This window comes from Lontra canadensis, unplaced genomic scaffold (assembly GCF_010015895.1).
Source record: "Lontra canadensis isolate GAN:19392208 unplaced genomic scaffold, GSC_riverotter_1.0 scaffold8, whole genome shotgun sequence".
In the NCBI taxonomy this organism is placed as follows: Eukaryota; Metazoa; Chordata; class Mammalia; order Carnivora; family Mustelidae; genus Lontra; species Lontra canadensis.
In genome coordinates this window covers 6,197,685-6,223,280 of record NW_022631002.1, presented here as the reverse complement: position 1 = coordinate 6,223,280, position 25,596 = coordinate 6,197,685, and the positions used below count along the sequence as shown (strand labels likewise).

General features: G+C 44.7%; 1 protein-coding gene across 1 annotated transcript in view; it reads left to right on the top strand.

Moving 5' to 3' along the window:
* Positions 1-24,789, top strand: part of PLCG2 (phospholipase C gamma 2) — a 142,219-nt gene extending 117,430 nt beyond the window's left edge. Inside the window, exons 31-33 of the mRNA XM_032853885.1 lie at positions 2,074-2,162; positions 23,581-23,765; positions 24,457-24,789. Coding sequence (XP_032709776.1) covers positions 2,074-2,162; positions 23,581-23,765; positions 24,457-24,499 — 317 coding nt within the window. The 3' untranslated portion in view covers positions 24,500-24,789. The remainder of the gene's footprint in view (positions 1-2,073; positions 2,163-23,580; positions 23,766-24,456) is intronic.
* Positions 24,790-25,596: the final 807 nt, after the last annotated feature.

Sequence of the window (25,596 nt, the reverse complement as noted above, 5' to 3'; positions counted from 1 at the left end):
CTGCTTCTGTCTCTCTCTCTCTCTGCCTACTTGTGATCTGCCAAATAAATAAAAGCTTTTTAAAAAACAAAAAAGAAAGGGAGAAGAGGTCAGAAAACTTCACTATTCACGGAACACAATGTCCTCAAAATCCTCCCAGGAGAGGTCTGACCTGAGAGTTTTATACCCAAACTGTCAGTCAGGTATAAAACCGAAGAATGGATGCGTTCAAGTACGGGGCGTTCGAGGATTTTAGGTCTCACGAGGTAGTACTGAAGAAAACGAGAGGGAAAGGTGAGCCAACAAAAGCACTGACCGAGAAGTCCAGTAAAAAGGCGATGAGCTCTGGACGTTTGAAATTTACACACAATGAAATGCAGATTTTCAGTGGGAAAACACGGACACCAAGTACTGAGGTCCAGCTCGTGAGACGCCTGCCAGCGCGCAGGAGGGATGTACCCAGGTGTCCGCGTCTCACGTGGAGACACGTATCTACACGCCTGTATGCTAGATGGCAGAGTGGGTGAGTGTGGTTAGAAAAACATAGGAAAAGGTTAAGGGCGGATCTGTGTGGCTGGCACACATGTTCCTTGTACTGTTACTTTAGCTTTGCTGTATGTTTGACAACTTTATAATCAAGTCTCCTTTTTTGGAAGAATTACAGTTAGAAAATGAAACACTATCTAGCTGACCCTTGAACAATGTGGCGGTTGGGGATGTCCAGGCCTCAAGCAGTAAAAAAGCCACCTAGGATTTTTGACTCAGTCCAAACCTACTCACAGCCTACAGCTGACTAGAAGCCTCGTAACCGTCAGTTGACACAGACTTTGTATTTTATACTGTATTCTTAAGGTAAGCTGGAAGAGAAAACATGTTCAGACACTTAGAGTACTGTACTTATCGGGAAAAAAAATCTGTGTATAAAGTGGACCCACACAGTTCAAACCTGTGCTGCTCCAGGGTCAGCCGTATTTACACTGAGTTTCTTATCGAGACAGTGATTCAGCTTACCTAAATTAGGGGAAGGAAGGAGAGAGGAGGTGTGGCCTTGCAAAGGGCACATCAACTTCCTCACCGAAAGCACTGGGAAGGGAGAGAGGGATCAGTCAAGTGATATTGTTCAGGCTCTCCAAGAGAGGAAGAATGATCATCGGACAAGCCCAGACCCGGATGGTGGAAGACAGAGGCAATGGTGCGCGTGCCCTAATGCAGGCATGGCTTGTCCAGGAGAATGAGAAGACAATGCAAGTAAAAGCTTTTGAGACAAACTAGGGCCATAGCATCTCCAAAACAATGTTAAACGAAAACCATCCAGTACTATCATTAGTGACTTAGAAGAAATCACGACAGTGTCTTGGGAAGACACTGTAAACATGGCTCCTTCTGGAAGAAGGGATTATGAGCGGGTAGGAACAAGACTTCAATTTTTACTACATATTTGTTTAGACTAAGTTAAAACAAACCAACCAAGCTTTGAGAGGTGTTGTCATAAACATTTGTGTGTGGGGAAATCAGCTCTACCTCAACCCTCCCCCCTAAATTATAACTTAACACTAGTAAATGAGTGTCCTAATTATAAATAGAGAAAGGCTTTTCAGAGGAGGATCAATACTGCTATGGACTGCCACGAGACAGATTTCCTATTAGAAATCTTTCAGGATGAACACCCCCCCCCCCCCCCCGCCATCCTATGGTTTGTAAAGGCAGACACGGAGGAGAGGACACAAAGGTGCATTACTCCTATGAGTCTTCTGGCTTCCAGAGGACATAAGGAATTGAACCACAGCTGCAGTCCCTCTAAATGTGTCATGTTCTGTATGTTTGGATTTCTTTCGAGGGAATGATTTTCATTTCTACTTGGCAGAGATCTTTAACTGCACTTTTCTGTATGGGCCCGTCTGTCGGAGCTGCATGCTGGAACGCCCGTGACGAGCCATCAGGAGGGACCCCTCATTTCCAGAAAGTCAGCCCCCAGCATAGGCCACTAACTTATCTGCTTCTGGCACTGGACATGGGATCCCCAGGAACCCTAAGAAAGCTAAGGTCTGATGTTAATGGCCTGTCTTTGCATTACCTTTCCATTCTCTGCTGCAGGATTCAGATCTGTTCCTTTGAAGAACGGGTACAGTGAAGACATCGAGCTGGCTTCCCTCCTGGTTTTCTGTGAGATGCAGCCAGTCCTGGTGAGTGAAGAAACGCCAGTTGGGGGTTCCCTGAGCTGTGTCTGCTGGTGGGGTGGGAGTGGCCTCTGGGTATGGTTGGCTGATGGACTTAAACACCCATTGGAAATTATGGAGCCAGAAATGCCATATCATCAAAGAATTCCTCCGTGGTCCCAGGTTTTTCCACCTAGCATCCTTCCTTCTTCCTTCTTGGACAAGGCCGTACAATTCTTTGAGTAGGTCATGTAGTTGGAAAGGGTGAAGCTCTTTGGAAGTTCCATATAGTTTCCTTTCAGCAAGTAGAGTCAAGCCAGATAATGCTTTTCTAGAGTAGTTCATCTTTCCTGCACACTCCCCCCTGCTGTCGGTGGTGGGGGGGGTCCCTTCAGAAGGGCTGAGAGCACCTACCAAGGCCGTGCTGTGGCTTGCGCTGGGGCCACACGTTCACAGGGCTCGGCTCTACTCTTGTCCTTCTCTTTGCTCCTGAAGGAGCCAGCCACCTTGATCTTTTTGCCAAGACCTTGAAGCTGTGTAATCTCTCTTTTGATTAACCAGTTTGCGGAGGGTTGATGGGAAGGGCTTGGCCTCGATGAAGGCAGCAGCAGGCTGGGATAGTTCAGGTCTCGGGTTGCTGTGAGGAGAATGTCTAGATATGTGATTTCTGGAGTTGCACAATCCTCTGAACGGCCTCTCCCACAGAATGAGCCCCACTTGGCATGTGTTTTTGCAAGACCTCATGATGTGGCCCATCCCATCTTCTAAGATCTTTCCATTTCCCCACCACAGAACTCAGCATGGGCTGGGTGTGTGGTCACCCCACTTCTCTGTGGATAAACCAGAAAAACCATGGTTCTGGACCCCAGTGGCCTGATGTGGCCTTGGTCATTGGCCCTGGATAGGCATCTTCTCTTCTCTCTTGTTCCTTGGTTAGAGAACTCCCAGCCTCTAACTTGTTGTTTCAGCTTTAAGAACTAAACAGGGATTTGGAAGTTGCTTATGTGGCAACTTCCAGAATAAAGCTGAGACCCATCCAACGGGAAAGGGAGATGGCAGGGGTGGAGATGCCTTTTAACAGCTGTAGCCATAGTCCATGCAGTAAAAATTCATGAACTCGACTCAGAGGAGAGAACATTAGGCATTTCTGCATAGCTGTCTGCCTTACACTCAGTTTTTGCAACCTTGATAGTTTTCCACTTCAAAGCATTTTATAAACATTGAAATGGAAAAGATGCAAAGATAAAGACAGACAAAGCACCAAAAGCAGGAAGCGACACTTAAAAGGCATAGTTCTTTGGGGGCCAGAGAACCTCAGTGACAGCCAGAGGCATCACTTGTGTTGGTAGAAAATGTGCTCCTGATGACACAATTGTGTCTTAAAAGGATAAGGTGATGGATAATGCCAAGTTTTCCACAAATTCGATATGTCAGTGCTTTAGACTCAGGCAACATAAACGCTTCCATATGAACTAGAGTCACTTGAACCTTCAATGATCAAAAAAGTCACCTTTTGTGATTCTTACCGTGATAGCAACGTTCGGTCCTGAAAGGACAGCCCAGTTAGTCATCCCAAGACTTAATTAAATGGCTCTTTCGTCAGTTTATCACCAAATAAGACTGAATTCCTTACATAAGTCCATTAAAAGACCTAAGCCAGATACATTATGTTCTGTGAATGGCTACACACAGCCCCGACTGCACCTACTATACAGGTTTGTAATTTGGGGGAAGAGAGGAGTTGGTACAGTAAGCATCTGGTCTGATTCCTTCTCTTGCTAGGCCAATGCCTTAAGTATGATAATAATACAAATCCATAGGTCCACTTCCCTTTCTTTTTTTGTTTTAAACCAAGAAACAGACTTATTTATTATTTTTTATAAGATTTTATTTATTTGACAGAGATCACAAGTAGGCAGAGGGGCGGTGGGGGGGACGCAGGCTCCCTGCTGAGCAGAGAGCCTCCTTCGGGGCTCGATCCCTAACCTGAGCTGAAGGTAGAGGCTTTAACTCACTGATCCACCCAGGCGCCCCGCTTTGTTTTTTAAACTCTGGCATTCTTCACAGATCGTCCTTTGTGGTGAGGACTGCCCCCTGCTTTTGGGTTGCTGAGCGTACCTTGTATCACAACCAAACGGTCTTCAGACATCATTCCATGTCTCCTGGTTGGCAGAACTGTCCTTGATGAGAACGGCTTTAAGTGAAATTATCCACACTTTTCATACAGTTAACCTAATTTATTAGCACTTAAATGATGGACAGGTTTTTCCATCGAGTGGTCTGACCCTACGTCGATCAATCATTACCCCTCCAAGCAGGGCATTCATGGAATCCACTTACAAAATGTGATTACCATCTTCCTCCTTTAATTCAGTTATTTTCTTCGGCTTGATTCCCAGATATGGGACTATTTATTTTTTTCTTGAGGATATTTGTGAGAGAGGGGCCGACCACGAGCAGGGACAGTGGGGAGGGCAGAGGGATAAGAGTTGACCCTGCGCTGAGTAGGGAACCCGACGCAGGGTCTGATCCCAGGACCCCCTGAACCATGACCCGAGCTGAAGGCACACACTTAACTGGCTGGGCCACCCACGCGGCCCCGGGATCAGTGTATTTAGCAGGATGGTAAACCTGGAAAACTTGGAACAAGTAAGCTTGAAGACCCCTGGCTTACAAGTAAGCTTGAACACCCACTGAGCCACAGCAGGATCTGGGATTCTGTTGCCTGGGGAAGGGAATCGGCGTTTCCTTGCTGTGCACATAAAGCCCATCTGCAGGCATTTCATGGAAAAATTATGCGACAGACTTGGTTTCAGATGGGGATGGGGCCGCAGCGTCTAGACATTGCTCTGCAAAGCTGTTGTAAACAACTTGGAAATGTTATAAATAATTTGGTAACACCAGCAGCAGAGAAACTTCTAATATAGTTAAAAGCAAATGTATTTGTCCAGACGTAAGAACCTTCTGGGTGGGGGCGGTGGGGGCCGCCCCCGTGGAGCCCGGCAGGGAGAGGGGTGTGGGGGGTGCCAAGGGGACCGTGAACATGCCCAGATCCGCTCTCTGAAGGAGTTTTGGCAGAAACGGTGTCTGAGTATGTGCAAACCTCATAGCAGCTGATGGTTTTTAAGCTTGAGTTCCACATCTGTCACCTGGTCCTCAGGCACTCACGGGTGCCATTTGGAGTTCTGGCCCCACAGCGTGACGCGGCGTCTCTGGGGAGCTGAGCTGGGGTACTGAGTGTGGGGTACACCTGGGCTTTGTCCTTGCCCAAGGTCAGACCTTGTCTTAGGTATTACCATCTCCTCTCTCATGCCAGGGAGACACTGGTAAATGGCCTCACAACAGGCTCCTCTGACGCACTAATTGATCCAGCGAGGGCTGGCGGGAGTCGAAGGGAGTCGAAGGCTCCCGGAAACTGTCAGTGAGCGCTTCGGGCTCCCTCTCAAGAGGCCACTGACATGTCACAACTGCTTTATCGGCGCTCAGTCCTCTGCCCTCGGAGCCGTACATGTGGTTTCCAAAGCATCTTTCCAACACCGTTTGATTCTCTCCTACACTGGAGAAGTAGTAAAACAGAGGCGGCGGCGGGTGAAGGAGAAATCCCCGTGGGCTACCTGTACCCGACCACGGAGAGTATAGGGGCCGCTTTCCTTTTTTGCACACGATAGATCCACAGCTGGGTTCGCACAGGACACACAAACGGGCGCCCTTTACCTACTTCCCAGAGGACTTGAAGCCTTGCTCTAGGTGATGATGTCCCAAAGCCATGAATGCCTGTTTCTTCAGGTGAGGGTCCCGCATCCCCTTAGCTATGCTCATATCCCCTTAGCTATGTCCATTGTGATGGACAATTAAGTGGGTTGGCCGTTTTTTACTTTATAAATAATGAAGATCTTCATAAACATTTTTGTGATTAAAAATCATTTCCTGGGGCTAGGTATGTAGTAATGGGCTACTAGATCAGGAAGGGAAAAAAACCCCCCATCTTTTTGAAAGCATATGGACTTGTTCTCTGAAAGTAGTTTCTTTTAAGTGGATGTATTCTATCTAGTCTTGCCATTAACTGAAAAAGGGCTCCCATTCCAATGAGTCCACTGGGGAGATTCAGAAGAATGGGACAGGACAGAGCATGAAAACTGGACTGTGCACCCTAGTCATTGTTGATGGGCAAAGCGGACAGTAGCTGGGAGCTCTGGGGACGGATCCTGTGGCAGGTCGTGCTTGGGGCGACTGAGGGGTGATAAAGACCAGGGCAGGCGGGCTCAGCTGGAAGAGACCAGTGAAGCGCTTTGCAGAAGGGCTCTAGAGACCAGTGGGGGTGCGGCTCCCTGAAGCTGAGCTGGTGCAGGTTTTGGCGGATGGTGACGATTTCCCTACAGTTGGGAAGACCCTCCTAGTGCCTCAGCAGCTAGCCTTTGCCAGTCTTGACCCCAAGGAGCAGAGACTCCTGCGCCTGCCACAAAACCCCACCAACCCGATGTGACTGCTCAGCAGACCAGACACCGCGGGACATGGACGAGCGGTACATGGTCGAGAAAAAACCCGGCCCAGGGCAGTAAGCGGCAGACAGACCCCGGCGGACACGTGGCATCCGCGGCCGGCAGCCAGAGCTGAGCCCTAGAAGCGTCCTCAGAGAACCCGGCCATGCACGTCCTACGGATTTTGAGGAACGTCTCAGGAGAGCACTGAAAAGACGACTTTCTGGAATTTGAAACAAAACCCAGATTCCTTGACTCTAAAAATTCAATGCATCAACAGAGATCCGCATTAGTGACCCAAAATCGAACCTGAAGAAATGGCTCCCCGGCCGGAGCCGCAGCACCGGGAAGCAGGCTCGGAGAACAGCCGCGGGACCTCCCTGCGCGCTGCCCCGGAGCCAGGCGGGGCAGGTGGGTAGGCACCACCCATGACAGTCACTGCAGGGAACCTTCTCGTGTTTGCTACTTCAGAGGGTCTACTTGAGTCCCTGGAGGGATGAACAGAAAACACACCACACCCCGAGTCGCGTTCTCGCACAGGCATCCTTGTTTTATCGTGCTTGGCAGATAAGGAATTTTTTTTTTTTTTTAAACAAATTGAAACTTTGGGGCAACCCTGTGTTGAGCAAGTCTAATGGCACCATTTTTCCAAAACCATTTGCTCGTTCCGGTAAAACGTCCGTTATGGCGATCCTTGCTGTTCGCATGTGGATTACTCTGGTGTACGAGGACCCCGACGGCCTCCGTGTGCTCCAGGGGAAGGAATCGGCGGGGGGAGCCGAGGCTTTACCCTTGCCGCGGCCCCCGACACGGCAGCCGCCGCCCTGACCGCAGTGAGATCGAGGCAGGACCCTCCCCAGGCAGAAGGATGGGCTGGCTGAGCACCTCACGTAAGGGGGAGCATTTGGCGGCAACAAGGTATTTTTCAATTAGGATACGTACGTTTTTTTCAGACCATGTCATCGCACACTAAGCAGACTGCTGCAGTGCTCGGTATAAAAAGGCAGATGCGCTGGGAAGTCAGACCAATTCAATGGACTCACTTTATCGTGGTATTTGCTTTCCTGGGGTGGTCTCGAAGCCCGCCCAGAGTAGCCGAGGTGGGCCTGTCAAACTCTGGAATTCCAAAGATAAATAAAACGCTAGACTTCTCGACGTACTGAGTTATCTACGAAGAAAATAAAGCTAACAGCAGACTCGCCCTCTTTAGCCCTAGGAAGACGGAAGAACTCGGTCTGCAGCCGCGCACCTGTCAAGGCAACAGAAATGCAGGTGTGGACGTGCACGGTTTCTAGATCTGCATCCCCCCACCCCCAAGGGACACCTCAGGAGAGCCTAGAGGAAGAAAGGGAAGTAACTCGGTACAGCTACATTTTATAGTCGAAGTCTGATTAAGATTTTGTGTCCGTGAATACAAGCGTTCCGGAAACAGAAATACACTGAGAAATTCTCGTCTAGTCTGGAACTGAAAATATTTAAAGGCATCCTAAAAAGTTTTGACTTTGATGCCTGGGGGTTCCCAGTCGGCAAACAAAGCATCCTGCAAGGCGGAGAGCTAATTCTGCTACTTGGATGTGAAATGAAAATGTCCGCTTAATTAGGACCGTTAGAAAACAAACAGGAAGTTGATGGGGAATAAACATAAGGGATAAAATTTTAAAAATGAAAGAAAAATGTGTAGTAATCAAAATGGAAGGGATGAAACATACCTGATCTAGTGAATGGGCTGAATTCTCCCATTAGAAAAGTTAGAAAATCTAACTGCAATTTTTGCAAGAAATAAGCCTAAAACCAACAGGGTATTGCATGAGCAAACCCCTCCCTGCCAAGGAGTGGAAGAATTGCTGGAAGAAATTGGGAAGAAAAAATTAGTCTTGAAGTATAATTTAGGGGCACCCGGGCAGCTCAGTCAATTAAGCATCTACCGTCAGCTCAGGTCATGATCTCTGGGTCGTCGGCTTCCTGCTCAGCAGGGGCGCCTGCTTCTCTCACTCTCTCCCTTTCCACTGCTTGTTCTCTCGCTCTCAAATTAAAAATAAGGTATAACTTATGATCAAAAGTCTCAAAGATCATTAAGAGAAACCGTACAGAAGGGTAGTTTGGTTTACAAAGGTATGCAAGAGGCCTTGGGGTTTAATTAGGACACAGCATCATCCCTGAGTCTATAAACAGAAGCGCCCACAAAGATTACTTGATTAAAAAAAAAAAAATCAGCAAGGACAGATGATCAAGTTCACCTTAACGAGCTTGATTTAAGAAATAAACACCTTTGTGTCCTACCAGTGGATAATATACCCTGGTTCCTTCTGTTTCCCAGAAACTTTAGGAAACTAGATCGCATAACTGGGCATAAAGACAACTTAAATACATTTTGAGGGAGAAGGATTTTGTAAGTCGCTAAGATTTGGAAGATAATAAAAGCCCAAATGTTCACTACTGGAAAAGCAATTCCTCGATAAAACAAAGGAAACCAGTTACCTAAACAGCAGTAAAATATTTATGCCATAACTACAGTGAGAAGAGGAAAATGCTTGCCTTAGAGAAGACTGAAAACAACAAACTATTCATCTTGGAATTTTTTAAAACACCGATTAGATAAGTTGGTAGGAACAAAATAAAGGTAAAAGCCACCTGACTGTAACATAAAACATAGAAGAAAAAAAATGGATTCATTAAGATCCATTAAATGAATCCCTGCCTGCCTCATGAAGGCCAAATTAAGAGCGGGCACAACAGAAGAGAAAATATTGAGAAGGAGAGTGAACCCCAAAATAATTTACATCTGTAAACTAGGGCAAATGGGTGATTGCCTTGAAGAATGTACACGGGTCAAAAGTGTTTTAAGAAGCAGTAGAAAACTCAAGAAGTCCTCTAGCACTAGAACATCTATCAGGTAAAACAGGTATTAGATCTGGATGGTTGTATAGCTAAGTTCCATCTGGATTTAAAGAACATGATTCTAATGTTAACCCCCTGAGGTCAACAGAAAAATGGAAATACTGCATCAATGTCTTGAAGCTACAGAAGTCTCTGTCAACACTGGAGGTAGTGCACCTCTCCCTATTTTTCCCCTCATAGAGTCGCAGATCATTCTTTCAAGAAATAGCAAGTCATTTCCAGCTGTTTTCTAGAACAATGTATCACAACTGAGTGGTTTATTCCGATAATGCAAGGATGGGTCAACACTTCTAGTGGCAACACATTAATCACTAAATGCCACAGAGGTAACCAGTCAAACGAAGTAATTTTATCTCTTCACAATTTATACTGATTATCTCCATCCACAAATAAGTCTATATATTTAAAGACTCCCCTTGTAAGGGGACTGATTTTTATTGGTCTTGTATTTATTGTCTAACCCCTTTATTCTACAAAGAGCACTTGGAAATGTAGGGAGAGAGGCAGGGACAGAAAGGAAATCTCATTCTTGATACTGATAAAAAACTGTAACACCACATTAGTGAAATCTAAATGAGGAAAGTGTACAGCTTATGGGGCCCCTGGCTGGCTCAGTTGGGAGAGCAAACAACTCTCGATCTCGGGGTTGTGAATTCAAGCCCGATACTGGGTGTAGAGATTACTTAAAGATAAAATCATTTAAAAAGAGGAATATAACTTATAAACACCACCTGAACAAGTAGAAATATATTCCAACCCTTCTAAAAATTGTTTGATGGGATCAGAGGTATCACTATACAGTGACTTTAAAGTGTGTATACACACACAGACACACAGAAACAAATGCACATTTGCATTGGAAGAGACCGCTCTTCCTTACAGAAGACTTCCAGTTAATAAATGTACAAGGGAATGAGAGAAATAGGAAATCACTTTTGCAACACCAGTCATTGCTACCAGTAAGATCTAAGGGATGCCATAAAATTAGTGGCAGTTTGAGGAGACACAGGACATCTGCATAGTCTCAAAGCATCTTCCTTCAAGATATTTACTGACTGGAAAGAATGAACCAAGTGATCAAGGTCACCATCAGTCATAAGACATGTCCACATCACCTACCTCCTGAGAAGGCTACATCACTTCTTTGACATTCCCGCCCGAGCTGCACCACGCCAGACAAAGAAATCACGGGAAGACCCCAAACCCAGATAGTAGGACAAGGTACAGAATTACTGACTAACCTCTTCCAAAGTGTCAAGGTCCTAAAAGATGACAGGATGGAGGAGGGGGGTCACAGACTGGAAGCCTCTAAGGAGATACAGCGAGACAGGCAATGTGGGATCTTGGACACTGGGGAAAAGCCGGTGAAAACCAAACAATGTGTAATGAACTTCTTAGTTTGTCTCATTGCCCTGTGGGTGTTTGGGGCGTTAGTCCTGGAGAGTGGGGGTGATGAAAGAGATGGGGGAACTCTCTGTACTTGCAGGACTTTATTTCACCTTAAGAAAAATTAAAGCATCAGTGGGGGATTTAAAAAAAAAAAAACAAAAACACAAAACACCGAAAGGTACAGAACTCCATGAAGATCTTGTCACAGGCCAGATACAGTTTATTAACGAAGATATTCTCCAACACTTCAAGGACCCTCAGTTTTAAAAATACATAGATCCACCTAAAAGAAAGGCTTACAGATGGTACAAGGGTTCAAGGTGGGAATAATAAAATCACAATAAACAAACTCCTACCCCCCCCCAAATGGACATATCACCATAGGGGAACATAAGAGAACTGGCAAAAACAGACCCATCTTTCTCTCCAAAGATAATTCCTAAAAACTGAAAAACCAAGACTTTGCATTTTAAGTTTTGTTTTGTTTTGTCAATAATCAAAAGAAATTCCCAATTTTGGGGCGCCTGGGTGGCTCAGTTGGTTAAGCGACTGCCTTCAGCTCAGGACATGATCCTGGAGTCCCAGGATGGAGTCCCAGGATCGAGTCCCACATCGGGCTCCCAGCTCCACCGGGAGTCTGCTTCTCCCTCTGACCTCCTCACTCAAGCTCTCTCTCACTGTCTCTCTCTCAAATAAATAAAATATTAAAAAAAAATTCCCAATTTTGATGAGCAGGGATCATGAGAGCTGGAGGATGGAGAACAAGGAGAAGGCTGGGATTTTTTTTTTTTTTTAATTTTTTTGGGGGGTCGGTTTGGCTAATAATCCTTACAGTACTTCACTTTCAACCTTGTGCTTATATAATTAATAAACAAAATTAAAATTTTAAAAACCAAAGTAGGAGTAGCTGATGTATTACTGGGGAGCACAGGACGTATCCAAGGACATTGGCTGTGAAGGTGACAAGAGACATGATGGTTCAGTAGTTGGAGGGGGCTGGGAGCTGAAGGAGAGCTTGGTAAGATGTATTTGCTGCTGATGGGGTCATTTATTGGGAAGGCTGGTGCAGGGGAGAGGGGACCCTGGGGCCAGCAGGAAGGAATGGACATGGCACACAGACCCGAGATGGGCAGATCTTCCACGTACTTTCTCCTCTGTTCCACGTACAACAAGAAGTAAGGCCATTAGCTGAAACCAGGGAGGTCTGAGCAAGATGTGTGAGACAATCATCTTAGAGCAGCAAAGAGAATTTCTGAGCTAAATACGGTAGGATGATAGTTTGCTGCACTTCCATGACGGAGGCGTTAGTATTTTATTTAGGACTTTTGTACTGAGAGTCTGTAGTTTTCCATCCGGTTTTGTTTGACTGACTTCATAACAATTACTTGGAGGCCTTCTTTCTCAGAACCATGTACATTTTGAATAGAACAGGAATAATTACTAACTATACCTAACAGATGTTAAAGACCTCATTTGTCAGACTTTCTGGACCAGTTATAAGAGCCTTCTCATTTTCTTCTAGGATAAAATGAGTCTCTTCCAAGTTTTTTTTTTTTTTTCCTTAGGGGATAATTTTCTGTAATAGGAAATATATATGTCTCTAGAATAAAAATTGGAGATATAAGAGCCTTACAACAAGTACAAATATGTATTCTTTTCATGATCATCTTGGTTTTTATTTCACAAATTCCTACCATTTCTAGGATTACCTTTACTGACTCAGTCTGCTTCTTTTAGACCTGTTCTTTTCACAGCTCCTTGTGTTTGGGTATTTAATTCATTTATTTCCTATCCTTTTTGGATGCTAATGCAATGGGGGCTGAAGGCCATACACAATTAGATGATTCAGGGCTAGGTAAAGCTTCCTCTCCTGTAACACGCTTCAGAAAACAGGAAATGGCACTTTCCTAGGACTCAGGCCAGTCATCAGCTGCCTGTGGGAGGCATTGGGGATAAAAGTGGACACAGCCCTGTAGCCAGGATACCTACTATTCCTGGGAACCTAGAGCTCTGAGCAATCAGCTTACCCTTTGTTGGCCCTGCCCTGGGAGTCCCCCACTTAGAACATTCAGGAAGAGACGGGGGCCCCTGGCTGGCTCAAGTCTTGACCTCAGAGTCCTGAGTTTGAGCCCCACGTTGGGTATAGAGATTACTTAAATAATTTTTAAAAAACCAACAACGAGGGGTGCCTGGGTGCCTCAGTGGATTAAAGCCTCTGCCTTCAGCTCAGGTCATGATCCCAGGGTCCTGGGATCAAGCCCCACATTGGGCTCTCTGCTCAGAAGCGAGCCTGCTTCCCCCCCTCATTCTGCCTGCCTGTGATCTCTTTCTTAAAAAACAAACAGGGGCGCCTGGGTGGCTCAGTGGGTTAAAGCCTCTGCCTTTGGCTCAGGTCATGATCTCAGGGTCCTGGGATCGAGCCCCGAATCAGGCTCTCTGCTCCACAGGGAGCCTGCTTCCTCCTCTCTCTGCCTGCCTGACTACTTGTGATCTGTCAAATAAATAAAATCTTTAAAAACAAACAAACAAAAAAACCAACAATGAAGCTTCAGGAAACCAGATACCAATGTACAGATTTGGGGAGGAAAGAAACCCCATTCAGGATGACCTTGCACATTAAAATTTTAAGATGCTCAAGGAAAACAGAGCTAACACATATAAAAGCAAGAGGATTCCCCCAGTGAATCTGAAAATGAAGTAATTTAAAAAGGAAAAGAATCCGCTGAGTATCTGCATTTCGAAAAGAACCTTTTTTTTTTTTTTTTTTTTTTTTTAACTATTATGGAGGAATGAGAGGGCCAGTTAGAAATCCTAGGAATACAGTTTGGAAAATCTTCATTTTTTTTTTTAAAGCTTAGTAAGTGGGAAATTCATTTACAGAATGGATATGGTTAAGGATATGGATATGGTTATGGATATGGTTAAGGAAAGAATCTGTAAAGGTGAAGATTATGTTCGGGAATTTGCTTTCAAACTGCAAGACAAGATAAAAATATAAGAAGGGTAAAAAAAAAAAAAAAGTATAAAACGCAAAGCTCCAGCACAAAGTACTGGAAATGTTCATGGCTAAAAGTCTCTGGCACTGAAGACAGCAATGCTCTCCAGCTATCATCAGCGGCAGTGTAAGTACATGTGCACATAAGACACATCCCAGTGAATGTGAATACCAGAGGAAAGAGAAAATTATAAAAATGAAAAAGCAGGTTACCTATAAAGGGTTCTATGAAGAACTGGCAGACCACAAGCCCTCCCCTCTATAGACTAAGGGCTGTCTTCACAACACTTAAGACAGAAAGCTATACTTCTAGACATTCGGATCCTAATAATTACCATTCAACAGGGACGGCAAAATGCAGGTAGTTTTCAGACCTATAGGGATAGGTAATTTAGTACTAATAAACCTTTGCTAAAGAGCTACCGAAGTCCTTATGTAGGCAAGAAGGACTACAATGCAAGAAGCAATGGTGACCAATGAAATTAGTAACCGCTGTTAGAAAACAAGTAACTGTAGGAGGTGCTGGGGGGGCTCTGTCTGGTTAAGCGTCTGCCTTCGGCTCCGGTCATGATCCCAGGGTCCTGGGATCGAGCCCTATGTTGGGCTCCCTGCTCGGCGGGGAGTCTGCTTCTCCTTCTCCTTCTGCCACCTTCACCCTGCTCATGTGCGCACTCGCTCTCTCTCAAATAAAATCTTTATTAAAACAAAGAAAAATAACTGGAGGCTTGGAAAAAGCTAAATTTTATGTGAAAACTCAGACTCACAAGAAAACCAAGAAATGACGATCCCAAAGTTCTAAGAGGGAACGAGGGAGTCTCGATCACGAAGGGTGCGCAGGGCAGACAGCCTTCTGTTTCCTCCTCCAGCATCTCCACAGGTGTTTACAGTTATTCATTAAACCGTGTCTATGTTGCTACATCCCTCTCTGAATGTTTGTTACGGAATACGGAGTGCTGACTTTTATAATCTGCTGTAAATGCTTTGGGGTTAAGAAAAATGAGATCAAGTTCTGGAAGTGCAGGTGTGTTCATAGAGAACATGGATTTTGAACTTAACCTGAACAGAAGTCATTATGAATGAAACTAACAGAAGTTGTTTTATTCTGGGTAGAGAGAAGGTTAAGAGAGATCATTTGTAGTACAGGACTAAGACTTTAAAAAAAAGAAACTGCATTTAAGATTTCATTTGAGAGAGAGAGAGCACAAGTGGGAGGGGCAGAAGGAAAGGGAGAGAGAATCTTTAACAGACTCTGTGGCTGAGCACGGAGTCTTACATGACACGGGGCTCAAAATCAGCGCCCTGAGATCATGACCTGAGCTGAAACCAAGCTGGATGCCTAATAGACTGAGCCACCCCGGAGCCCCTCTGCTTTATTCCTAGGAGGAAGGAAAGCTGGTTTCCTTGAGAAAAGACAAACTTAAGTATAGTCACAAGGACAAGGACTGTCCGTCTTACCTCCTCTCCCTGTGCAAAGACGGTCTTTTCTTTCTCCTCTGCACCTTTGCAAGGGGCCAGAGTAAACTTTTCCATTGCCCTCCCCACTCTCCCAAGTCACACTTCTGTTATCCTGGGGGATGTCCATAATGTTTTGTTAGGTTGTTAAGGTGGGAAAAAAAAAATTGCAGGGCAAGGTATGGTCAGAGTCTGCTTTCTTGTAAAAATAAATGAAAGAGAAACCCATTCACGAATACTGATGGCACATTTCTATAGCGCTGGCCTCTCACTTGAACTACTCTATCAGTAATAGTGACCAACAGACTGACCTCTGCAGCAGCAATCTTTTCCATCAGAGTCAGCAGAGGGCAGACTAGGAGGATCCTGAGCTCATCTCCTCCCACGGACACTCTGAGACAACATCTACAGATAATGACACACACGCTAAAAATGACCCTGAAGTCCTGCACAGCCAACTGTCCTCAGCTAAAGACCTAAGAAAAAGCCACAGCAAGAAGGGTCAGAGGGACAGAGACAAGGTTGGGCTCCTGCCCCCCCAGGGCAAGGATCCACAAGCGGGAGGAACATCACAGGTGCAGAGATGCTCCCTGAAGAGCAAGGGAATCCAGCCCCACATCAGGATCGCCCAGCCCTGGGAAGATGAGCCCCCAGTCTGGCTTTGAAAATCAAAGTGCAGCTGAACTCCATGAGAGCCAGTGGGCCAGAGGAAACCGAGACTCCACGCTCACAGGGCAGTGGGGCTATATCACTCTGTCCAAGACCCAGCACAGAGGCAGCAGTCTAAAAGCACCTGGGTGACAGACACATGAAGGAGTTATCAATTTCGGGCCATGTGCTGGAGGGTCAGGGGGCTGTAGGAGTTTTCTCTAGGAATGGAAGCGTGGGTAGGTGCCATTTGTCTTGCCCTCCTTCTGCCTAGCTGGCAGGATGCTGGTGGCAGCCAGTTCTGACACTCTCCATCTACTTTGCTAGCACCATTCACCCCACTAGGCATTCTTTTGCAGACCGCCACCCCACCCCCTCAAAGCTGGTCAAGACCAGAGCCCTCCAAAGTGACTCCTGAGGAGGGAGAGGTAGGCCCAATCACCATAGAGGGGCATATACAACCCACATGAGAGACCTGCCTGAAATTCCTGGTTTTGTGACCAGGGGCCATTGCACTACTGGGCTCCACAGGACATTGACATAAAGCCACTGCTTTGAAGACCAGGAGCTGCAGCTGACCTACCTAATCCACAGACACAAAAACAGACAGTCAAACAAAAACGAGACAGAGGACTATGTTACAAATGAAAGAACATGATAAAACCTTAGAAAAAGAACTAAATGAGATGAAGATTTATAATCTACCTAGTTAAGAGTTTAAAGTAATGGTCATAAAGATGCTCACCAGACTTGGGTGAACTCAGAATTTTAGCAGAGACAGAAAATATAAAGAAGAACCAGTCAGCATTGAGTGCAGTAACTTAAAAGGCCACTAGAGGGCTCAAAAGCAGGGTGAAGGCTGTAGAACAGATCAGTGATCTGGAAGACGAGGCAGTGGGAAGTATTGGAGTGGGATAGTGGGATAGTGGGCAGTATCCAAGCTAAACAGCAAAAGGTATAAAAAATAATGATGACAGGTGAAGGGACCTTTGGGAAACATCAAGTATTCTATACTTTCACATTATAGGGGTCCCAGAAAGAAGAGAGAGGGGCTAAAAACTTCCCTAAGGAAAAGGAAACACGTCCACATCCCGGAAACAGAGTCCCAAATAAGAAGAACCCAAGTTCACATCAAGACACATAATAATCAAAATGTCAAAGAGTAAAGATAAAAATAAAATCTTAAAATCAAGAGAAAAGCAAATAGTTACATACAAGGGAAACCCCCATAAGGGCTATCAGCTGATTGTTTTCAGCAGAAATTTTGCAGACCAAAGGGAGTGGTAGGATATATTCTAAGTGCTGAAAGGAAAAAAACAAAACAACAAAAACCTTACAACCAATAATACTCCACCTGGCAAGATATTTAGAATTGAAGGAGAGTTTCCCAGACAAAAGTTAAAGGAGTTTATCACCGCCAAGCCAGTCTCACAAGAAACAATAAAGAGACTTAATTCAGTCAAAAAGAAAGGCCCATAACTAGTAGTAAATTATGCAAGGAAAATACTTCACTGGTAAAAGCAAACATAAAGGTAGGAGATCAATCACTTATTAAGCTAGTACAAAGGTTAAAAGACAAAAGTAGTAAAATCAGTTACGTGGACAGAAATTAGTTAAGGGACACAAAATAAGAAGATGTAAAATGTGATACCCTATACAGAAAATGTGAAGCAAGAGAGTAAAAATGTAGTACTTTGAGGCTGTTCAAACTTTGGTTCGCACTAAAGAGATCATCAGCTTAGTACAGGCTGCTGTATACACAGGATATCATATATGACCCTTGCAGTAATCACAAACCAAGAACCTATAATAGATACACAAAAACCAGAAACGAATCCAAGCATAACACTAAAGAAAGTCATCAAATCCTGAAAGAGTAAGAGAAGAAAGTAACATGAACTACAAAAACATTTAGGAAACAATGAACAAATTGGCCCTAAGTATATGCCTATCAGTAATTACGTTAAATGTCAACAGATAAATGTTCTATCTCTGATGTTGCCATCTATATGCTGCCTCCAAGAAACTCACTTTGGACCTATAAACGCTAAAGTGGGGGGATGGAAAAATATTCCATGCAAATGGAAGTGAAATAAAAAGTTGTAGCAGCAATACTTATATCTTAAAAAGAAAAGATTAAAAAAAAAAAGTGTAACAAGAGGCGAAGATGTTATATAACGATAAACGGCTCAATCCAGCCGGAGGATACAGCCGTTGTAAAATCTATGAACCCAATGTAGGGGCACCTGAATACATAAAGGGAGAAATGGACAATAAAATAATAGGAGGAGACTTCAACACGTCACTAAGTCAATGGAGAGATTATCCAGACATAAAATCAGAAAGGAAACAGTGATTTTGAGTGACACATTAGACCAGATATATACAGAACATTCTATCCCAAACCAGCAGAATATACATTCTTTTCAGGGGCACATGGAACAACCTCTAGGACAGGTCACACTCTAGGCCACAAAACAAGTGTCATTAAATTTAAGAAGACTGAAATCATATTCAACATCTTTTCCAATGACAGTGGTCTAAAACTAGAAATCAATTATTTAAAAAACTGGAGAAAAACAAGGAAACTAACATGATACTAAATAACAGTGGGTCAACGAGGAAATCAGAAAACACATGAGACAAATGAAAATGGAAATGCAGCATTTCGAAATCTTTGGGATGCAGCAAAAGCAGTTTTCAGAGCAAAGTTTATGGAAATACAGACCTACCTCAAGAAACAAAAAAAAAACCCTCAAACAATCTCTACTTCTACTTAAAGGAACTAGAGGAAGAACAAAAAACAAAGCGCAAAGTTAGTAGAAACAAGGAAGTAATGAAGATCAGAATGGAATTAAATGAAATAGAGTCTACAAAAAAAAAGGTCAGTGGAACTAAGCGCTGTTTTTTTTAAAAGATAAAATTGATAAACCTTTAGCCAGACTCATCGAACCTGAAATCAAAGAAGACTTCAAACAGATGCAGGAAAAGTTACAACTGATACCACAGAAATATAAAGGATTATAAAAGACTACTACAAAAATTATATACCAGCAAGCTGGGCAACCTAGAAAAAATGGATTAACTCCTAGGAACATACAATCTTCTAAGACTGAATAAGAAAAAAAATAAACTAGTAAGGAAATCAAATCAATGATCAAAAAACTCACAACAAACCCAAAGCTCAGGACCAGATGGCTTCACAGGTGAATTCTACCAAGTATTTATTTATTTATTTTTTTGAAGATTTTATTTGAGAGAGAGAGAGAAAATTAGATGTGGGACTTGATTCCAGGACCCTGGGATCATGACCTGAGCCAAAGGCAGATGCTTCATCAACTGAGCTGCCCAGACGTCCCTCTACCAAACACTTAAAGAAGAGTTAGTAACCTATCTTTCTCAAACTATTCCAAAAAACAGAAGAGGAAATAATGATACAAAATTCATTCTATGAGGCCAGCATTATCCGATACCAAAACCAGGCACATACACCCACAAAGAAAATTATACACCAGTATCCCTGATAAACATAGATGGAAAAATCCTCAGCAACATAGTAGCAAAGTGAATTCAACATCACAAGCACCATTCACCACCATCAAGGGGGACTTATTTCAGGGGAGCAAGAATGTTCATTTTCCACAAATCAAAGTATATATCACATTAATAAGAGACAAAGGATAAACACCATCTCAACAGATGCAGGAAAAACATTTGTCAAAATTCAACAACTGTTTATCATAAAAACTCTCGAAGTGGGTATAGAGGGAACATAACTCAAAGTAATAAAGGCTGTATTTGACAAACCCAGAGCTAACATCATACTCAACAGTGAAAAACTAAAAGCTTTTCTTCTTTTTTATTTTTTAAAAAGATTTTATTTATTTATTTGACAGAGAGAGATCACAAGTAGGCAGAGAGGCAGGCAGAGAGAGATGGGGAAGCAGGCTCCCTGCTGAGCAGAGAGCCCGATGTGGGGCTTGATCCAGGACCCTGAGATCATGATCTGAGCCAAAGGCAGAGGCTTTAACCCACTGGGCCACCCAGGCATCCCTAAAACTTTTCTTCTAAGATCAAGAACAAGGCGGGACGCCTGGGTGGCTCAGTTGGTTAAGCAGCTGCCTTCGGCTCAGGTCATGATCCCAGAGTCCTGGGATCGAGTCCCACATCAGGCTCCTTGCTCATCAGGGAGCCTGCTTCTCCCTCTGCCTCTGCCTGCCATTCTGTCTGCCTGTGCTCTCTCTCTCTCTCTCTCTCTGGCAAATAAATAAATAAAATCTTAAAAAAAAAAAAAAAAAAAAAAAAAAAGAACAAGGCAAGGGTGTCCACTCTTATTCAACATACTATTGGAAATCCTAGCCACAGCAGTGAGACAAGACCAAAAAAAAAAAAAAAAAAAAAAGAAGAAGAAGCCAGATTGGTAAGGAAGAAGTAAAACTTTGCAGATGACATAATACTATATATAGAAAAACCCTAAGAACTTCACACACACACACACACACACACACACACACAAAACCATTATAACTAACAAATGAATTAAGTTGCAGGATACAAAGTTAACATACGGAAGTCTGTCCTGTTTCTGTACACTAATAATGAGTTAGCAGAAAGAGAAATAAAACATCCTGTCCACAATTGCATCATAAAGAATCAAGGACCTAGAAATAAATTTCACCAAGGAGGTGAAAGACCTGTACTCTGAAAACTATAAGCTACTGATGAAAGAAACTGAAGATGACATAATTAGAAGTTATACCATGCTCATGGATTGGCAGGATATCGTTAAAATATCCATATTACCCAAGGCAATCTACAGATTCCCTGCAATCCTTAACATACCAGCAGCATTTTTCACAAAAGTTGAATAATCCTCAAACTTGCATGAAATCACAGAACAGCCAAAGCAGTGTTGGGAGAGAACAAGGCTGGAGGTACCACAATTCCAAATTTATGGATACACTACAGACTACGGTAATCAAAACAGTGTGGTACTGGCACAAAAACACATAGATCAATGGAACAGAATGGAGAGTGCAGAAATAACCCCCCACTTATACGGTCAATGAGTCTATGAGAAAGGAGGCAGTGATATACAATGGAGAAAAGGCAGTCTTTTCAATAAATGCTGTTGGGAAAACGGGATGGCTACCTGGAATAGAATGAAACTGAACTACTTCCTTACACCATACACACACACACACACACACACACACACACACACACACACACACAAACCTCAAAATGAATTAAAGACCTAAATGTAAGACCTGAAACCACAGAACTTCGAGAAGAAAATACAGGGGGTAAACTCTTTGGACATTGGCCTTAACAATGCTTCTCTGGATCCATCTCTCAGGCAAGGAAAACAAAAGCAAAAATAAACAAGTGGGCATACTACATCATACTAAAACGCTTTTCTCACAGCAAAGGAAATCATCAACAACATGAAAAGGCAACCTACTGAATTCATACAACCCAACACCAAAAACAAACAAACCAATCTGATTAAAAAATGGGCAGAGGACCGAACAGACATTTTTCCAAAGAAGACATACAGATGGCCAACAGACACATGAAAAGATGCCCAAATCACTCACCAGGGAAATACAAATCAAAACCACAATGAGATATCCACCTTATACCTGTCAGAACGACTAGTATGGAAAAGCAGAAATAGCACATGTTGGCAAGGTGTGGAGAAAAAAGAAACCTCATTCACTGTTGGGAGGAATGTCAATTTGTGAAGCCACTGTGGAAAGAGGATGGAGGTTTCTAGAAATTTCTTAAACTAGAAATACCATACAATCCAGTAATTCTACTTCCGAGTGTTTACCGAAAGAAAATGAAAACATTAATTCAAAAAGATATGTGCACCCCTGTGTTTACTGTAGCACTGTATACAACAGCCAAGATAGGGAAGCAACCTTGGTGTCTAGTGATAGATGAATGGAAAAAGAAAATGTGATGCTCATACAATGGAATATTACTCAGCCTTTAAAAAGAATGAAATCTTGCCATTTGCAGCAACGTGGATGGACCTAGAGGGTATTATGTTACATGACATAAGTTAGAGAAGGACAAATACTACCAGATTTCACTTAGATGTAGAATCTAAAAACCAAAACAGATTAACAAAACAGAAATAGACTCAGATACAGAAAACTAGTAGTTGCCAAAGAGGGTGAGGGGTGGTGGGAGGATTTGCAAAACAGCTGAAGGGGGTTAAGATGTACACACTTTCAATTATAAATCATGGGAATGAAAAGTACAGCAGAGGGAATGCAGTCAATATTGAAATAACTTTGTATGGTGACAGATGGTAACTACACCTACTATGGTAAGCATTTCATGATGTCTGCAATTGCCAAATCCCTATGTTGTACAACTGAAACTAATATTGTAGGTCAGCTATCCTTCAAGTAAAAATTTAAATTAAAAAAAAAAAAATCAATAGAGTAAAACATCCTTTCTCCCATGCTGAAATCCCAATTTTTTTCTTACCATTTTGGAGGGAATATTTTGCATAAGACAACTGCAGAGTTTATGGGCTGGGCTTGCTTCAGTCTTGGCTGGATCCAGGTGCTCACCCAGTGGCTCTATTTCCCTCTCTTCTAACTTCATTCCCAACTTTCTCTACATGATAGCAACTAGAAACATTTACTGCTCTTTGAGCTGAACCCCAAGAAAAGAAACTTTTTAAATTTGTTTTCCCTAAAAAGAGCACCAACCAAACTCCCACGGAATTGGCCTGGCTTGGGTCACATACTCACAGGTGGTGGGGAGGGGGAGTAACACATTACTGGCTAGAACTGAGTTGCAGGACACCTCTGGGGGGTGTAACCTATGCTAGCTTGGTTTGGAGGGGATGGAGTAAGAGCTTTGAGACATAATTCAAATACCGTATAATTCACCCATTTAAGATGTACTGTTAAGTGGTTTTTGGCACATTCAGAGCTGTGCAGCCATCACCATGATCCACTTTAGAACATGTTCATCACCCAAAAAAAAACTTGCTCATTAGCTATGTCCACCCCCAGCCCGGGCAGCCACTACTTCTCTGTCTGCATGAATTCACCTGTCGTGGACATTTCATAGAGAAGGAATCAACGTGTGTGGTCTTTTGGAACTGGCTTAACTTAAATGATGTTTTCAAGGTTCATCTGTGTTGTAGTGTGCGAACTTGCCTGTTAAGGTCCTGCTGGTTCCTGCTTCCCTTTCTGTCCCATTAAGCTGCTCCCCCCCTTCCCTGTCGTGTTCTACTTTAAGCACATAGTACTTGTTTGTGCTTAAAGTAGAATATTTGGGTGAGGAGCAGAAGGGGATGGAGAATAAAAATGCAGACCTAGTGGGCAATGTGGTTATCTCAGTGTCTCACATTAAAGCTACCCTTCACTGGGGACAAGGGCTTTTTAAACTGCTTGCTTCCAATGGAATAATTGTGAGTTTCATCTTTGGTTAAAATGGGCCCAGCCTTCTTGGGGATAATCCCAGTTGCAAAGCTTCTGCCCCTTGCTCCCCTCCCTCCTGCTGTGAAGACGCAGAGCCCCACACGGTCCCTATGTGGCTGTTGTCCCCCCTCCAGGAGAGTGAAGAGGAGCTCTACTCCTCCTGCCGCCAGCTGCGAAGGCGGCAAGAAGAGCTAAACAATCAGCTCTTTCTGTACGACACACACCAGAACTTGCGCAATGCCAACCGGGACGCCCTCGTTAAAGAGTTCAATGTCAACGAGAACCAGCTCCAGCTGTACCAGGAGAAGTGCAACCGGAGGTAGGCTGGTCTCTGCCCCACCCGCAGATGCCCAGGTCTAGCTCCCGCAAGCAGAGGTGTTGGACACTGGGGGCCAGGCTTTGGGGAAGTCCCCGTGTCTAGAAATCCCTTGACTGATCCCTCGATACTGGTCTCTTTGCTCTATAAATAAACCTCCAGCTTATTTATTTCTCAAGTATCTGCACCTTCCCTAAGCCAAACTGTCACCACTAGGAGGACACTTCGATATAATAGTGAAAATAAACCATGACCTCTACCTTCTAAAGAGCCTTGTCTGGTTCCCACCATCCAGAGGTTCTGGATTGGGGCAGAACCCACTCCCTGGCCCCCAAGGGATGCTTCTGGTTGTGCTACAGAAGGAATGGGGTCGGGGTAGGGGGTGGGGGCAGCCAGGTCCACCCAGGGCCAGACAGCCCGGCTCAACAGAACTAGTCTGACTTGTGAGAACAGACTCCAGCGGGGAACAGTGTAGACACCTTCCCCATGTGCTCATTTTGTCCACACCGTAGCCTGCAGAGTAGCAGGGAGCCCAGTGAGCGCACAGAGATTCAGAGACGTTCCCTGGCTTGGGGGGGCCCACCTCTGCGACCATCAGCCCTCTACCAGCCAGCCCCGGGTCCCAGTTTACACTGTTCCGCCCATGGCCCGTGTCCGAGCCTAACACACGACAGTGAAATGTGTCTGCTTGCAGGTTGAGAGAGAAGAGAGTCAGCAACAGCAGGTTTTACTCCTAGGAGCCGGGGTCCACGAGCAAGGGTGTCACGCGTGCGTGTGCACATGTGGAGGAGAACGTCCTCTCTTCCAGCCCTGGGAACACGCTCATCTCTGAGGTCATCCTCCCCTCAAGCCTGGTGCCGAGAGGACATTTCTCAAGGTCCCACTGGCAGGAGTTGGGCTTATTTCCTGCCAATTTTTCATCTTGGACAGTCTAACTTATATTTTCTATAGAGGACCGTAGAAACGTGCCCCTCGTTTTTGGCCTCTCCTGTTCCAAACCTCCTTGAATAAAAGCAGTGAAAGTCTCGCTCCGTTACCCTCCCGTGCACGCCCCGCCCTGGGAACAGCAGGCCTTTTCCGCTAAAAACCCGGGGAGCTGACTTCCACGGGGTTGGAGCCTGATCTCTAAGGACCGGACTCAGTAGCTTCTGAAAAGGGTTTTAACTAAAAGGCAACGGATTCCACAGTTAAGGCCATTGGCCTCCCCAGGGCCCAAGGGGAGCCTGCCCCTGGCTGCCGTCCCTGCGGGCTGCCCGGCTGGGGTCAGTGGGCCCTGCCCGCAAGGTGGGCGGCGGATGCGGCGGCTCGGGAGGAAACCTGCCAGTCCACGGCGGACACTCGCTCTGTGACTGCCATTGGCAGGGGGGCTTTTATTTAGAAAGTCCGTCCAAAAGGCCAGAGAACCACCCCAAGTCCCCGCCAGCCTCTTACCCCTGGCTCTGCCCACTCAGGAGCTGGCTGTGTGCCCGTGGAGAGGCCCTGTGTGGGCAGCTCTCCGCAGACGAGAGGTCATAGACTGATTTAAAAAGGTCATCACTGTTCAGCTCCCCGGGTCATCCCATTTTCTGGAGCAGCGAGCTAAGCCTTAAGCCTCAGCAAACTCCAAAAAAAGAAAATAATAATAATCCCATCCACAGCCATGCCCGAAGGGGCAGACCCACCTAGGACAAGAGGACATTCCTCTACAGCTGGACACCGACACAGCTGTGTGACCCGTGCAGCATGAGGCGTCCTAAGGCGAGGAGAGTGTGGGGTGGAGGGTAGGACTCAGCAGAGTCCCGACTTGGTCAGAGGGAACGGAGAACGGGCTTGGTGGGGGGGTGGAAACCATGAC